The following is a 17,544-nucleotide window of genomic DNA, read 5'->3' as shown; positions in this document are numbered from 1 at the left end:
CGTTTTCTCCTGTTTTTAGGGCGTTATTGGTTGAAATCTTAGCGTCTTTAATTACAGTGCTGAACTAGCGTGGTCGAACTGAAGCCAAGGTTAAAATTTTACCAATTTTTCTCTGTACAGGTCATAGTTCACAGTCGTCGGGTAATCTGAAATGAATTAATATAGATCATCTAGTTAAGCAAGTAAAGCGTAAGCAAGGCGACTAACTTACGTATATTAACTTTCCGATCAGGTATACGCATACACAAACCATAGAAAAAGATTTTTTAAAAAAAACATAAACATGTTTGCAAATAAGGTACTAAGCTCAGTCCTTGATCTGTACATGCTTCTCTTCATAATTTTGATTGAGCAACTTCAGATTATGAGCGCTTAAATAAGGAAAAAATTGAAATAAAAGAGAAAATAGTTTACATTACAAAATCGTACATTTATTGCCAAATTGGTAAAGAACTTAAAATTATTGTTTTATTTTGCTAATGAAATGGAAGCCTTAGAATAAAGTGTATGCATAATAACTTAATGATATCTAATTTTCGCTACGTTAATGGTATTTACATTCTATATACAATTATATTCCATACAATTAACCATATTTCTGCTTCTGCTTAGCTAAAACATTGTTCTAAAACTAACACGATCCGTGTGATTAATCCATTTTCCTCATAGGGATTTGTTTAATGGGGCCGAGGGACAGCAAGGAATTAACTCCCATGCCCATCATATTACAGATATTCGGATTACCAGCGCCTTGCACAGATACGATAGGAAATCCGAAGCAACCATTCGTGGATTTCGGATTTAGCGGGATGTAGTTGACAATTCCTAGTTGAGCTAATTTTCTCTTGGTCTCATCATTTCGCAGGTCGATAATGGGGATTCCAAGCTCGTCGGCGCTGGTTTTGAGAATTCGATGGTTCTTCCGTTGATGATCTACCAGGCCTTCCTGAGTAGAGAACATCGCAGGACATAGTTTACATTTGAACGCTTTCATGCCCATTTTAACCAATTTATGACCACGCTGTGTATGCCGATTAAGGCTTTCTTGTGTTAGGAATTGTTCACCGCAATCGGCTACCGGACAGGATATGAAGGGTACTTCCTCTGTACGCTGTCTCTGTAGATCCTCCATTGCGGCTTCATGCTGCCGTTTCTTTGATATTATGCTAACAGAATTATTAAGCTGAAGCTTTTGAACGGCTTCTTGTGTGACAGTTTTGGGTGAGGTTTCACGCGAAGGGGCAGCGGAATGAGGTTTTGGCTTATGCGTGACTATGATGCCTCGATTAGCCAATATGTTTGCGACTTCCTTGGGATTCTTATTTTGCTCCTTATTTTTAAGACTTAAAGTTATTTGATCATTCAACAGAATTGGGTCTTTGGAGTTATCATTATTGAAAGGTTGTGTCACAGAAGCCCCACCTTGAACGCTTTGGATGACAGGCAGGCCGTCGGCACGAGGCTGTGTTGAAACGATTTCACAGTCATCTGTACCTGGTTCCGTTTTTATCTTCTTTAGAGGCGGCCTTGGAATCTGGTTTGACATCGGTCCCAGAAATTTCGGTCGTACAACGGTTTGTTGTGAGAGCCCAACAGGAGGAGAGGGTGTTGCACTGGGGCTTCTTTCGTGCATTCCAGGTGTTTTCGGACGTTGGATAGGCCTTTGAAGTCTAGCTTTGAGAAAAACTGGTGGCCTTTCCATGTGAGGTTGGTTTGGCTGGAAGTGTCCGTTCATCATATTCCCATTGCTGCTTGGTATATACATTTCCGGATTCATTTCTGCAAACGGTGCCATATTAATAGGGCGAGCATTTTGCGGTGTAGGCACCCGATACAAAGGAGGGGGGCGTCTTGCTGGCGGTACTTGGCCAAACGGAGGTGCGGGGAGAAACCTTTGTTGTTGTTGCGGTGGGGGATAACCTTGGAAAGTCGGACGCATATTCATGGGAGGACCACATCCTTGCTGCATTCTAGGAGCATTCGGTATTGATGGCGCGAGGTGAGGTTGGAAAGGTGGCCTCATGCGATAGGGATTGGCCATATCCATATTAGAAATGTGTGGTGGCAAAGGAGGCGGATGCATTGGATGTTGGAAATTATGCCCTGTTATTCGCTTATGTTCGTGAAGACGAAGTGCATCAGGGAAATTCGCGTTGCATACAGTACACATATTTGCCAATCGATCAATGGAGATGAATTCATTTGTGTTTGAAGACCAATCATTTTCTTGCGGCATTTGCTGGCTGCCACCTTCTAACAATTTTTTCAATAAATCTTCGGCAGCTTCGTTGTTAATTTCTTCAGCAAATTGGTCGAGACCGTCTAACGTTGGACACTCGAAGTACTTGTTCTCTAGGAGGTTGTCATCAGTAGGTTGCGGTTTCATAGTCCGTTGCATTTCAGCAAGCGCAACCATTGCATCTAATGGTCCACCATTCACATTAGGAGCGCTTGAGAGTGGTGGACTACTTTTAATTTCTTGTGCAGTAAGAATCCGTTCTGTTGGTTTTCTAGATGGCGGAGGTTCGCGCTTTTCAGTTAACCGATTCATCGGTACCACTTGAAAGTTTTGCGAACCTGAAAGTTTCAATTTAAGTTTTAGACTACCAGACTCAATTTGAGAAGGGGCATCACCTTTTGCCTCTGGAACGACAGTATATTGCTCCTCATCTTCAGTGTCAATAGTTTCCATAGTTTTTTGTCTTTCACGAAATTCTTGCAAGAGCGAATCGTCGTCAGGGAGAGCTTGAACTTGTATTGATGGCTGGCTGATATGTACTTTGAGATGTTCGAGAAGATCAGCTTTATGTGGAAAGTGGAGATCGCAGGTTACACAATGACGTTTACGTTTCTTCTTTTTGCTTGTGGATGTGGCTGACGATACACTTTCAGCTGAAGAGTAGTAAGAAGATATACTAAGTGCTGGGGACACGACTGGTAAAGGTAATTGCAGTCGACTGGGAGTTTGAGCACCGTCCGTGCAAGGTTCCTCGTTGTTTTGAACCTCCGCAGTTACAGGCGATGAGTTTTCGTTGCTGTCTTTTTCTTCTGTGAGGTAATAATTTGCTTCCTTTTCAATCTCTACTGCTTCTGGTTTCTCAGCTTCTTTTGGGATGTCTGGTAAATCGTAATGGCAGATTCCGTCGTTATCTTTGTTGATAGGGAGTTGAGTATCGTTCGAGCTGTCTGTTTTGTCTTGTAATAAGCTTCCGTTGGTGAAGTTTAAATCAATGATATCGGCAGTTACGATGTCAGGTATATCCTGGCTGACTTCATCAATTTGTCTTGGTGGATTCGGGAATAGATCATCACAGTTAAGCGCTGGCATATCTGAAAGGAGAGCATAAAATTTACCATTAGTGCCTTAGCTGCCAATACGAAGTAAATTGTATTTAATTTTTAATTTAAGATGAAAAAAAAATGATTGGTACGTTGTATAAACTTGCCATGACGGCAACTCGAGAAAATTTGATCATTTGAATGGTTTGGGTTCCTAGTATTATAGAAAAACCGTGGATTTTCAAGCACTGCAACGTCTGCTTTTTGTTATTTTGAGGTTTTGACTGATAACTCGATAAAGAGCATGGCAATGGTCGTACATTGATACCTTTACTAAATATACAAGGAACGTCAAGAAAGTAAGAGGACTCGATTTTTCCACCGAAACACGGCAGCAACTTTTTTTTCGAAGATACACTGGTCCTGAGTCTCCCACCACCTAACTTTCGAGTACAGTGGACTACTACAGTCTGAGTGCTCAGAGGCTATGTCTCTTACCATGCAGAATGTAGTCATTTTGAGGAGCACTTTACTCCTTCTTCCTAGAGCACAGACCATAGTTTTTGGACGAATACCCAGCTTTTTCAGAAATTTAATGTTTGGTCACTTCAATCTTCTTTTTCAGTTCAAATTCTCTCCTCGTTTCTTAAAAATTATTTATTAATCTTTATTTATTATTCATCTGATTATTTTAAATCCTCTTTCAGGCTTTTTAGAATTGTAAGTATCGGCCTGCAATAATCGCTTAACAACGACTAGGTTGCAATTAATATTGACCCCGAGTCAATTTGTGCTCTTCTGTTAGATATGTTACGCATAACTTTCAGAGTCCCCCATTTCTGTATTTCGTATAAAAGAGATCTCGGGAAATGCGAAAACAGCCCAGAAATTTCAAACAGTGCCAACCGTTGGTCCTTATGAAAAATTTTCTAAATTGTTTGCATCAATTCATCATTTGGGTAGTGACCAACACCGTTCTGCCTCTCTTAAATTCAGGACATCGCTTGAAAACCTTAGCTTGGTACATAACACCTTCATTATAACCAGTTTTGAACTTGGAAAAATTTTAATGGGTGGAAAAAGACCTCGCTCCTTATATAATTTTTAATACACATGTTCTACGGAGGAGCTTCCATACTAACACCTTTCTTTTAGTTAAGATTTTTTTTGACAAACCGTGCCTGTCATTTTTATTCAGTATCGACAACGTCTCCAAATTGTTCAGACGTACTATGGAAATCAGCGATATTTTTGATTTATATTATGCATCATCTGAATCTACTATTACCAATATCATCCGAAAATCTAATTATAGTCCAGCATGCATTCAAGAAAATATATAGCGGCGGAAACCGAGGCGGCGGAATCACCGGTTCATGATTCTTCAAAAATGAGATTGGACTGTCAATTGAGCGTAGGGTACTGAGTGCAGTGTTCTGATATACCGTCTAAAATTGGCTCCTCAAGAAGGACTATTTAAAGCATAGTAGAGAGAAATTTGTTTTTACCTTGAAAAATATCTATTTTGTGCCACACCATATCGAAAGCCTCACCAATGTTGGAAAGGTGGATGGTCAATATTTCTTGTCGTTAAAAGCTTCACCTATCGCTTCACTATCACTTTTGACAACGTAGAGGACAAACTTGTTGGACCGTAAGATGCTATTATATTTGTATCAGCTGTCTTTCTGGTTCGGCGACCAAAATAATTACAGGCGTTCCATACGTCTAAGGAGCAATCAATGCATGTTATACTTGCAATTCTATTGGAACTATATGCTTGTTTAGGATCGAGTTTTTTTATTATCCGAGCAGTATTTTTAGTTCGGAAGTGGAGACTTGTTTTAAGGGATGAGAGTGTATATTTCGGAAGTTAAAACATTTTTCAAGTGAGTCCTCACTTTTTCCAGCTTCTCAGGCTGTGTGCATGTGCATGGAGTGGCAGAAAGCTTCAGTCCATAAAAAACCTGAGGCTTCCGTAGTTAAGACATTCACATAGTGTTATTGCATGGATTCCGATTCTTTGTTATAGGATAAACCTACATTTTTAATATTCCGATTTTGAACATAGCAGTGTCAGTGTTACTGACACTTCGTGGGAGTAGTTGACATATGTTTGCAATGGTAACTTTCATTCCCTCTACCTCACAGTGTTGTTTCACCATGTTGAATTCAGATAGTTCAAATACATTCTACATTTCTGGATGATTTTTGAAATGGTCGAAGCTGCTTGGCTATGATAACAGATTGCGGTGTGCCTGTCCTTCAATCACTTAAGTTACTACTCTTGGGATCGTTGAATATTTTGCCAAGAAAAAAGTTCTCCTCTCGCTTTAATCTGGAAAGTAGACTCTTGATTCAGAATTTTTTTCATGCGCCGTTAGTTCAAAGAACCTCAGTATATCATGCCATGCGTTATTCTTGCCTACTTCAGTTTTTTCTACGATTGAGGCTAATTTTATGCCTCCTACTAAGCATACAAATGTATTCAGTTCCTTTAATATCTCTGCAAATGCTCTGTGCCTCTCATCTACCTATACTGCTTTCCTCCGTAAACCTAAACGAATTAGTCTATCAGTTGCTTTAGATGCAGTGCCCTGAGCATATATGCACATTCGAGGGTTGGAAATTGAGTAGTGCATCTAGAACTGCGCTGTATGTCGTACTCATGACCTTAGTATTACCCAGACACAGTACTTTACAATAAGGCTAGCTAATAATGAGTAAGTTTTTGCCACTCCTTAACCTACATATGTGTTCTAAAGAGGCTTCTTATCTAGAATAACTCCGGGATATTTCACGTCTTTGGAAAGTTGAATGATTATTCCATACAGTAAAATATCCCCTTAAATATACATGAAAACACTCATGGCATATTCGAATGGGGATTAGACACGCAAGACTTCACTTTACGAGCACAAACTTAATGCCTTCTTGAGAATGTAACGTTCAACCGGACTTTCCAGATATTTTAGTCAAGAATGATATTGAGTTATGCGTCTGGCCAAAAATGACTTTGAGCTATCCGGCTGAAGCTCTTCGGGTTTGAATAGTTCTCTTTTTAAAGCTTTCTTATGGAGACTACTCTAGCATTCTGTCATTCGGAAATTTTTAATAGATGTTCTTTTTAAGGGCTTTCAGAGTCTGGAGCTTATCACGTGGACCTCATAAAACTACAAATAGAAATTTGGAGCGGCTAAATCTGGTGATCTTGGCGGCCAACGAATGGCGACAAAATACGGAAATGTGGCGTCAGGATGCGCATTCTGCAACATGCTGGCAGTTCCACCGTCCCGCTGGAGCTACATATTCAGCAGTACAAATCCATCCAATTGTGGCATGCACTGCTCTTAAAAAGGAGTTGACACAGTGACTATGAGTGGATATAATGACTCTTCATGAATGAGTCCCAGAATGAAAAATTTTGTTTGTTCACGCTTCCATTAAGATAGAAATGGGACTCGTCATTAAAATGTCGTACAGAGACCACCGTGAAAGGTTCAATTGTACCGCATTATTTGATGCTTTTGCATCTTCCAGCACATGTTGAGCCACAGAAGAAACATTTTCGGCAGAATAAGTAGTTCCGGTTTTTCTATTATGCAAAGAATCTCTTGTTGATTCAGTCTCTTCAGGCCAATTGACTAAACGGCGGTACTTTCGTGCAGTGGGGGCTGTTGGAGTAGAAAAACAGATGAAATATGACCCTAAGCCAGGGAAATATATATAGGGGGAACGATATGGAGAAGAAAAAGAGCTTCATGTGTGATTTTCGCTAAGTTTGCGCGATATTCTGTTTGTTTTTCAGGTTTCGGCGGGGTTCCACTTTGGGTAATGATACTTCGGGTACTAAAGTGTCCAAAAGGATTCGACCCTTCTCCCTCGTCCCGACACTTCCCGAGTCTGGCCAGCACAGCGGCGTACGAGCGGAATACTTCAGTGGAGTTTTAGTATTTGCGGGCGAACCTCTCGTTGCCATATCTTCAGGTTTTTGGGGTGACTCTCCCCTTTTTGGTTGACTTCGACCAGCGCGGATTGTTGTGACCATCTCCCAATCATTAAACCTGCTTTGAAAATAGAAAATGAGTGAATACCGAGTATATATTCAGTAGATAACGCACCGGGAACATGGCTGTGTCACTTTGAGAAAAATGATGATTTTTTTTAGAGAAACAATCTGCGATTTTATGTAGACCAAAGGTAACATTTTAAGCGCTACTTTCTTTCCTTTCTGAGCGTTGACATGAGACAGCCTTTGAAGTGTTCAAAGACCTGAATTCCGCGCACCATAAACATCGTGAACACGCCCCCCGTTTTTAACACAATCTACCGCCAACTAGATGTGGACTGGGAACTCCCCTGATCACAATAACGGAAAAAGCTAAGAAGCCTTTTAGGGTCAGTCGAAACCCGCATTTGCACAGGTTTTTATGAATATATTTCGTAGGCATGCCCAGTGTGGAAAAAATACAAATAGCTAGCAACTAACTGCCACTTGCAGTCACAATATTCCCAGGGCAGATGTGAGGTAGCACCTGAAAGGTTGCTCTTGACGCAGTTCGTTTAAAAAACCGTTCCTTTCCTTTTCATTCGATCTGTGTCACTTTATTGTTCCGGTAATGAATATAAGAATCAGTACCACTAGATGACAACATAGAAGAGTAGTGCTTGAAAATGAAAAAAAAATCTTGCATTTCTAAGCTTAAAGAACGAACCATGTTGTTTATCGATTTTCTTGTTTTCACCGTATGCGTCAGCTCTTTCAAAAGAGATTTATTTGACCTTTTTTCTTACCTCCTTCTTTCTCTAAACATTTTTCCACTTTTCGCCAATAATTTCGAGGATTTTCGCATCATTGTCAAATGCGATGAGTAACTTGACAATATTAGTCTATCCGGTAGTGATTTCTCAGGGGGATTAGTCATTCGGGAGTTAAGTTTATTATTGTAATATTGATGGCCCGAATGCGGGGTTTTCATAAATGGCATTTAGTGATGTTACCATAATATCACTTTGAAAAAGGAATTATTTTGTTCATAGATATGTAAACCAGGATTTCAAAGAGTCACATAGTTGCATAAACGAAGAACTAAGTGACATCATCACTTCAATAATTTATTTTTGTAGAGTGAGACCTAACTCAGTCGACCATGCATGACTTGCGATCCAACTTAACGAGAACTCCATTTCTGAATCGACATCGTTTCAGTCCACGTATATCCATTTTAAAAACGTTCAAATCTATTTTTATATGGACGAAACAACGTGCAATAGCACGCCATAACAGCAGCAGCACGACTTATATACGGCAACTTAAATATAAATGCACGTACATATATTTTTATGGTAGAAATACTGGCAAGTGCCCCGAAAGCGCCCAAGGTTAAAAAAATTTAATGCCAGTCTTCAAGTTTTTTTTCTTCGTTGGATTGAAAAAAATATCTTTCTTCAGCTTTAGACACATTTTTGCGCTACTTTTCAAAGTGCAATATGGTGCGCGGGACGGCTTGTTCCTCTTCTCCTCTGATTGATGATTGTGCTTGAATTCGGTGCTTTTCAAATATAGCCACTAGCTGGCTCGTTGCTTCTTGACCAGTCCGAGTTCGTTGGAATGCTTGTATCTTGACAAATTGCCAACTTCGAAAATGCGATAATTGCCTTGTCATTGGTAATAGATTGAAAGTTGTTCAGTAATTTTTGCTGCTGGGTGGTATGGTGTGGGGGTTTTAGACTTCATTGGTTCTCGTGTCTGTTATAGCAAAGATAAGTGATCGAAAAAAAGGTGGGGAGGAAGGGGGGATGTAGCGATGCGGAATGTTGCCTACGAAAACATTAGCATTCAGTTAAAGCCTTGGGGTTACGTAATCGTATCTAGATTCAGGTTTTGTTACTGTGAGAGAGTGGATTTCGATATTTTGATATAATTTTCACGCCTTAATCTATTGACACAGTTTCTAAAGTTATTTCCTATATACATATATTTCATGCTACCAAATTGGAAAGGGGGGATCACTAATATATATGTATAACCAGAATACTCGGTATTCCGATCAACGTTCTGCCCAACCAATTTAAGGACTCGTTAAGTCTTTACTTGGACCCTTAGATAAACAATTTCCGGTGCTTTATTTTGCAAGACCGAGAAAATCCTAGAAAATACTGCCAGAATTGTCATGAGTATGAAGTGGAGGTTCTTTATATAAATGGCGCCCAATGTGGGTTTGAATCCACGACTCTGAGGTTAGAAGTTCTATGGCAGTGCTCAAGTCGTGTGTAGAATATACTGGCATAGGGAAAAATCATCTTGCAACACTGGGCAAACTGCTAGCCGTGGTTACCCCATTGCAAGCCTGGATTAACCTGTACACATTGATAAATTGGAGATGACAGAAGATTCCAACCCCAACTCAAAGCTACTTAAAGCAAAGGACTCTAAGCTAAATCAAACAATATCTGAGATAACGATTCTTTGTAAACAGTTCACCAAGAGTTTTACTGAAGAATGAGAAGCTTCTCAGAACCTTAGTCGATTCAAGACAGCAAAATTTAAACATTGCCTTTAAATAGAAGAGAGAGAACCAAATTAACAACAACCTGATAGACACATTTAGTCAAATCAACTAACTTTGAGGACATTCCCCTCTAATTTTTCGCTCCTTTATTCTACCAGTAAGATTCTCGGCTAAGTACTAGTCCTACAGTAAACACTTGTACTGGAAAAGAAGACACCTTTCATCGTTCAAAGGCGTCTACTTCCGGAGGCATCTGGAAGGCAATCAATTGCCAGGTATAATACTTCCAGACCTAGAAACGAGAACGGCACATCTTTATGGGTCACTAATAAAGGTAGAGGATAGGGATAGGAACTCTACTCTATGAGACGCGATAGGAACGTGACGAAGGAACACTTGCTTTGTAGAGCCTAAGTCGTAACTACATATAACAGTAATTATGAAGATGGAGAAAGTGGATGTGCAGCCTAGTTAAGCGACTGATATAATTTCCATTATACAGCCATCTAACAAATAAAATCGGACCCCGAATGGACTATTTTCTAAAATGTCACATTCCAAGAAACTTCAAAATTGAAGAACCAGAATTTACAGGCCTTTTGCAGCGGGCATTTTTGGTTCAGTTCTTGTCTGTTAGTTTTTAGCTTTCCCAACTTATATATAATATAAAACGCCGCCATTACACTTGATACTTAACGCTACAATCATAAAGCTCATTAACATAAGTTATATAAGTATGTGGTAAGTGAATGTGAATTCAAATATAGAAGGTAAATAAAACCATTTGAACACTGAAACGATTTCTTCGGTTGTGTTTGTCGTTTTTTCGGCTTATTTTATAATAAAATATTTTTTATTCCTTTTATACTAGAAGAGATAACTGGTCCTCGAAATACCAGAATACAAGGAATAAAAAAAAAATAAAATTTGTCTTTTTTTAGTGAAACGATATTCTTGTTAGCGATGATATGAAAATAGTAATGTTTCAGAAACATCTAGGGAAACAAGCATGAATTTTTTTTAAGAAGACTCGCGCAAAAAAAAGTTCAGTGTCTGCCCCTCAATTACTAGATACCTTGCCGAACATTTAAGGCAATATTTAAACTTTTTTTGTTGACCTTCAGCCACTTGATTTCGTGGCCCCGAGTTCGACTCCGGGTTTGTCGTGTATGTACCGCTACTGTAGGCGTATCAATTGCACAGTATCAAACGATATGATATAAATAAACACATAGCCTTATTGAAAAGAAAATAGAAAAATAAATAACAGTACGAAATCGGTTAAGCAGATGTTCTACATTTCACAAGGAGTGAAATGGAGATCTATATTGGTAGAAAACGAATTTTTACTAGGAGCGAATAAAAGAAAGTGATTTAAGAGGACTGGGATAACGAATGAGAAATCCACGAATATCCGGGACGTGGTGTCATTTAAGGTCCCATTTTCGATTCTTTTTAGATTTTCTTTTCATTAGTTTCTGAGGATACCTTTAGGTTTAATCTGCTCTTTTTATCTCTCTTATTACAACCAACTTCCAGGAACAAGGACCTCTTTCATAAATCACTAATCGAAACCTGATCATATTGGGGAACAAATGCCCTCCTTGGGAAGCCCCCTTTTAAATCCATTCACTAAACGCGTGGGAGCTCATCGTTTCAATATCCCGACCAAATTTCGTGGAAATGGGCGTAACTCGTTTCGGTGCGAATCCTAAAGCGAGCCAGTTTTTTGGTCAAAAGAAAGAAGAAGATTAAGTCCAGCTAGAGTCGTATTGCACCGTACGATGAAAATATGATAATGATGCCCAGGACAATGGTTAGGACACGGAGAAGCTTGGAAGTACAATGTTATGGAAACCTCATCCGATGAAGGGTATGGTATTCTGGATTTTTTACCTCTGCTACCTGCTATTCATTCTTTCCTTAAGAAACTATCACAGTAGCCTTATTGCAGAGAACTTCATACTTTTAGCTTTAGCTTTTAATGAATGATGTATCGTTAGTTGAAGTAGAGAAAGTTTCAATCTCATAGAGCAGTGCATTTCAGAAGATGGAGTTCTCTTCCCACATTTCTTCCTTCTATTGAACTTTTAGCTTGTTATTTGTTAAGTTATAGATTGTACCTCACAGAAAAATTGAGGCAAGACAGTTGACCAACTGAAGACGGGGAACCAATGCGGCCACCGTCAAGCATGGAAAAAACAGTTCGTGCAATTTTTGGGCTCAAAAACCATAAGCTTCAGGAGCCGACGGAATTACAGCCGCATTGGTTAAATATGTAGGCGACCAACTATACCTGACTACTCAGCAATGCCTGACGATTTGCAACGGAGCATTATGTGTCCCATACATAAAAAATCAAGGACATCGAAGTCCTGATTAAGAAGCGACTTCTTTAGTAGACAAATTGCCACGTTAGCAACAAGGTGGCCAGCAAAAGGAAAGTTAAGGTAAAACAATTGATGAAGCTCTCCTTAAGAGGCGAATTTCTCTTTTAGATGCGAAAGCAGCTGAAGCGAGATCCTTATGGCAAACAATGAAGCTGCTGTTTGGAAGAATTTCGTTTTATACATAATCTTACAAATGTGGCCAAAAAGGAAATACTTGATGATATCAATGCAGGCTGATTTCCATAAGTAATATAAACGATTTTTCATGTGGCTCTCTTGCTGAGCTATGTAGAAGGAGCATTAGCTGGTAGTTTCGCTTACTTTGCCAACCTGTCCCTGTAAAAGTTCGGGTTTAACTTGGCCAACGAAGAAGTTTGCAGTCTATCAATTTCTTCTCTCCTCGAACTGAAACTTTGGAAATATGTGAGAATGATTCTTAATAAATGGGAAATCACAGGTGTCGTTCCGCCTTAGGAAGTTATATTTGACCAAGTCGAGGATCAAAGTCATGTTTATTGGCTTGTTTTGTCATTACAGGCAGTGTCTAGTACCTATTGGAACTGTTATAAATGCAACTCTCGATTTGAAAGTCCTAAAAAGACAGAGAAATAGATTCGCGCGTTGTCGAAAAACATAACAGAAACAACGCGCGATGCCTTTGTTATCAAAGATTTCTTGGGAAGGACCCATTGATTCTCCAGCCTCCTTAAAATTTTGAGCTGTTTCGGCCACAGTTTTTGATTTCTTGTTTAAAAGGAAAGGAAAATATTGGGATGCGATTGAAGAAATGCTCCTGTTACATCGACTCTAAACGACAACGTTGAGAAAGCTTTCCAGGCCTGGTAATATAACCTCGAAGATTATATCGAAGCAGGAGGATATTTCGGAGATTCGAGCCTTGGTTCCGGTGAAGGATATTTATGTTTTCCTTTATACATAATTGCCCCACTACTGAAGGGTTATTACCTGCACTTTAGAAATAAAATAGGAAAGATATAACAATGAAAAAGGAAGAGGCTATGGTCTTTTAAACATCAAATAAGATACATAAAAAAAAGGTATATTTAGTGATTTAACAAAAAATTTGATAATCACCTTTGCTTGGAATAAAGAGTTCATACTTCCCTTAAAAAGATAAAATTTGTTCAAACTAAGCAGATGGTCGTGACTGACCGCCAATCGCTCCAATAATGTAATAAATCTCACGCTATGTAGATATTTTCTCTAATACTCTACTTGTTAAGTTTATGATAACATCCTGCTTCAATCCTCCATCACTATTACAGGAAAAGTGTCACGTATCTGATACCGGATATCCTTTAAAAACAAGCCTTTAACATATCCTTTTCGTTTTAGTTGTATCAGTGTGACGGCCGTTTTTTTTTGCTTTTTTAGGATTTTTTGGTGAAGAATTGGATAAAGGTACAAACACGAATTTTTCACCATTGATTTACTAATACTTTGAGCGTGCATAGTAATTTCTCCAGCCCGATAGCATAATTGGTTAGCAATTTATACACCAATCTCCAAAAAAAGGTGTTTTTCTGTTGCCACGCTAGAGGGCGCGGCGATCATCTTAGAGAAAAGAAAGTCAACGTCATTTTAACGTACAAACTTAACTACAGTCCGCGAACTAGGATTATTAAAAAATATTTAAAAACTAAATTTTTGGTGCCGTTTTAAACTTTTTTTTTGTGAATTTTGTTTTTTCATGGCTTTTTCAATGATTAAACAAGTCGGAATACCGGAAGCTCGTGCTTCGGGTATCAAGGTTTTGTGTTCATCTTATGTAGGAAATTTCAACGCACATTTTTCTATCCGTATATAACTACAAATTCAACATAATCTTTCATATTTTTCCAAACTACGAGACATACGTACATATTACAGCCATAGATATTCCACTCACCCTAAACAAACAAACTGTCTATTTCCGAATACTGTACACATATATGCACGTATATAAAGGGATCGTACCCATATTTCCGATTAACTTCTTATATCTATTTGAATTAGGCACTACCCGCAAAGTTCATTAGCACGCATATATTATATACCTACATACACACATGTCTGGTTGACAAATAACTAAAAAACTAAAACAAGATAATTCTCTGCGATCCAATTCATAAGAACTCCTTTCGTTGTGGTATTGACGAATTGATATGTGATGATGACGTCATGCAGGTTGTAGAGTGCACGAAATTCACAAAAAAATGTGAAGTTTCACCCCCTATAACTTTGTTAATAATAGTTGGATTTTCTTCAAACTTGACTTAACTGTGCCTTATGTTCTTCATTAGACGCATGCCAATTTTTTTACTTCTGGGATGAACATAAGGGGGGTGCCGGGTAAATTTCTAAAATGTGGAAATATACTATTATTAACTTTATTTGTGCAGATATCGGAACCGGATAGATTTCGTAGAGATGCACCACTGTGATTTTTTTCAGATTTTTCGGTTGGATAAGTTCTGAAAACGAGACCTGTTACACTTTTTGTGGGTCATATTTTGAGCCCTCACTCCCCTATGTTTCGCCCAACATCAAATATTGAACCAGCTTCGAAAAGTACTAATTGATCATTTGATACCCCACATGGCTACATTCTGTAAAAAAAATATTTACCCCCTCCATTCACATGTATGGGGAGCCCCCTCCTTAAACTTAACACAAGATGGCGCCACTTACTGCATGTAAAGGGAACACCAGATTACATAATCTTACCAGTTTTCGTGATAATCGGTCTAGCCGTTTCCGAATAAATCGGGTGTGACAGACAGACAGACAGACGGATAGACAGACACCGTCTCGATTCTAATAAGGTTTTGTTTCACACAAAACCTTAAAAAAGACTACTGAATGAATCGCAATTATCCTAGTTTGCGGGCCGCAGAAATATGTTCTGAATAAATCCTGAAAATTTCAAAGAATTTCGTTGGATAGATTTTGGGCTATGGTGGCAGACGATTTTCAACATGCAGTTTCGAGAAAACCGCATTTAATAAGTAGAATGGGATTTTTAGTCATAAAACCTTAACTGACCATTAATCTGCTATACCTAATCCATAAACCTTAGGTTTCTTGAAGAAACATATGTACAGCCTTGGCTTCAATTCTCGTCCTTTTAACGAAGTCATTATTACGCCGATTGACATAAATCTGGCATGTGACTTATCACGTGTTTAACGCTATAATTTCCGAACGACTCCGAATATCAAAATCACATTGTCTATATATTCTACACTATATCTAGATACAATTGATGCCAAAAAAAATTCGATACCGCGGATCGCCCCCTTAACCCATTTATACTTAGGACAGACATGAGAACTTTGGAAAAGACACCAAGGATGTTAGATCTAAGCTCAGAATTTCATCGCTAGAACTGTGGTATAATAGAACCCTCTTCGATTCCTGAGGTTTAAAATATACTTTCTCTTGACAGAGAACTGCTGTAACTCTTGCATATGTGGCACAACAAGAGCTTCTGCACCAGAATTTTAAACAAGAGTTTCCAAGTGACTGGAAAGAAATGGGATTACTGGGCATGAAACTTTGAGTTTTCTAATGCCTCCTAGGAGATTTTTAGAATATTTTCCGAGAGGAACTTAAAATGTGGACAAAAGTTCATTTTGACGGAATTAACTGGTGAAGTTCATACGTGGCGGTTTAAAAGAAAACAAGTAGCGGTATTATCTGTTTTATAAGACAGAAAAGACATAAATCTACCGAGGAAATTTCCACCTACAAATATTTATATAAAAAAAATCTACTGAGAAAGAAAAAAAGGAAACAAGGTAAGATGGGGGTTGAGTTTCATACAGAACATGTCAATCCGCACTTGACAGATAGGGACAACATTCACATTCACAGTTTCTATTATTAAGTTAAGTTCTGAAGTTGCTGTTTTCTCTGATACATTCACTTTAAGCAGAAGTGATATTGCTTTGAAGAAATGATTTTAAGCTGGAATGGTAACTTTATTATTTCTTACAATCACTTGGATTTAGTTGGTAACTTTTTTCGAAGCATACCATATTCGCGGAAAATAATTGATGAATAAATGAACATATCAATTTTTCACTTGAGGAAGAATTTGTCTTCCATTTGTGGGAAGCTTAACGTCTTAGATTGCAAGGTCTGCTACTGGTGGGGTTGGTGCTATGCCTACTAAATCAGCCAAGGGCAAAAGCCTACTTAAACTTCGCTGAATAACTCAAAACTGGTTTTGTTACTTAGATGCAGTCTCTCTGCTGGTGTTTAAAGTATTTAGTCTGAGTTCCAAATATTTAATACAAGTAATGGAACGTAACATAAACAATCGATGGCATCATAGTCCAAGTTGGACCTAGGAATTCAAGTGTGTGTTAGCTGGGTCGACTAATATTCGACACCCATTCTACGGTAAATCCCTCTACTTATATTACATAGGCCCTTTAAAAGGTCACGAGTGTTTTTCAACACTTAACTACAAATTTGTAATTCCAAGCTTGTAATCATATTCATGACCCTTAACCCAAACTTCTCGGTTGCCGCACGAGAAGATTTTCTCTGATTCTTAATCGGAAAAAACTGGCCCAACATTTGGTAAATCATTTCAAGATAGAGTTAGCAATTAACAGTGACAAGTGCTAATCATCAGGTCATACTTTCTCATCTTGAACTATAAACTAACACAAATCAGGACAAATCACAATCAAAAGTTCATTTGTCAACTCATTTTACATTCAAATTCGTGAAATGAAATACCCATTCATAAATATTCCACAGTGATATCATTAGAATTACAAAATATAAGTTACCTCCAAAAGCCGGATTAAAAATCAAATTTGAGTCACCACACTATTTTAACTGGACTACCCCCATACTGCAATAACGTTTCTATCGCAACATGAATTATCGGATTCGTGATTTCACTTTATTGTCACTGCTAACTAAAGAGCTGAAAATGCTAATGGATATGCAAATTATTACTACCGGTTGCAAATTATTTGCAGTTTGTTAATTGAAGGCTTAGTTCAGAGTCAATTCAAGCTATATGAGCGGGGGGCTGAAAAGAGCCTTATGGTTTCTGCAGTAGATTTTATAATAAATTAAAACAGCTAATAGAAGGCTTCAAAATGTTCCTGAAGTTCAAGGATAACTTTAGTTCCGCCAGTGACAGCTTGTAAATATTAAGACTATCTATTCAAAAGGACTATTAAAAGCATGTTTCACGAGATCAATACCGGTTTTTTCTAAATCAAAAGATTTCGAAAATCTAGTTTTCCAGTTCAATTTAAAGTTTTATTACTTGATTAGTGATAAAATGAATAAGAAGAAATAATTGATGCTGTAAGGCAATCCAAAACATTCTAAAT

The 17,544-nt window shown here is 38.3% G+C and overlaps 1 protein-coding gene across 3 annotated transcripts in view; it reads right to left on the bottom strand.

Annotated features, from left to right (window-relative positions):
* Nucleotides 1–409: 409 nt before the first annotated feature.
* Nucleotides 410–17,544, bottom strand: part of LOC119657983 — a 57,089-nt gene continuing 39,954 nt past the window's right edge. For 2 of the 3 annotated variants that reach the window (XM_038065197.1, XM_038065196.1), the window contains one exon: nucleotides 410–3,330. In XM_038065197.1, coding sequence (XP_037921125.1) covers nucleotides 650–3,330 — 2,681 coding nt within the window. In that variant the 3' untranslated portion in view covers nucleotides 410–649. The remainder of the gene's footprint in view (nucleotides 3,331–17,544) is intronic. The other variant, XM_038065198.1, reaches the window with a different exon arrangement.

This window comes from Hermetia illucens, chromosome 5 (assembly GCF_905115235.1).
Source record: "Hermetia illucens chromosome 5, iHerIll2.2.curated.20191125, whole genome shotgun sequence".
Lineage (NCBI taxonomy): Eukaryota > Metazoa > Arthropoda > Insecta > Diptera > Stratiomyidae > Hermetia > Hermetia illucens.
The sequence above is the reverse complement of the archived record's forward strand: the minus strand, read 5'-3'. Positions and strand labels throughout refer to the sequence as shown.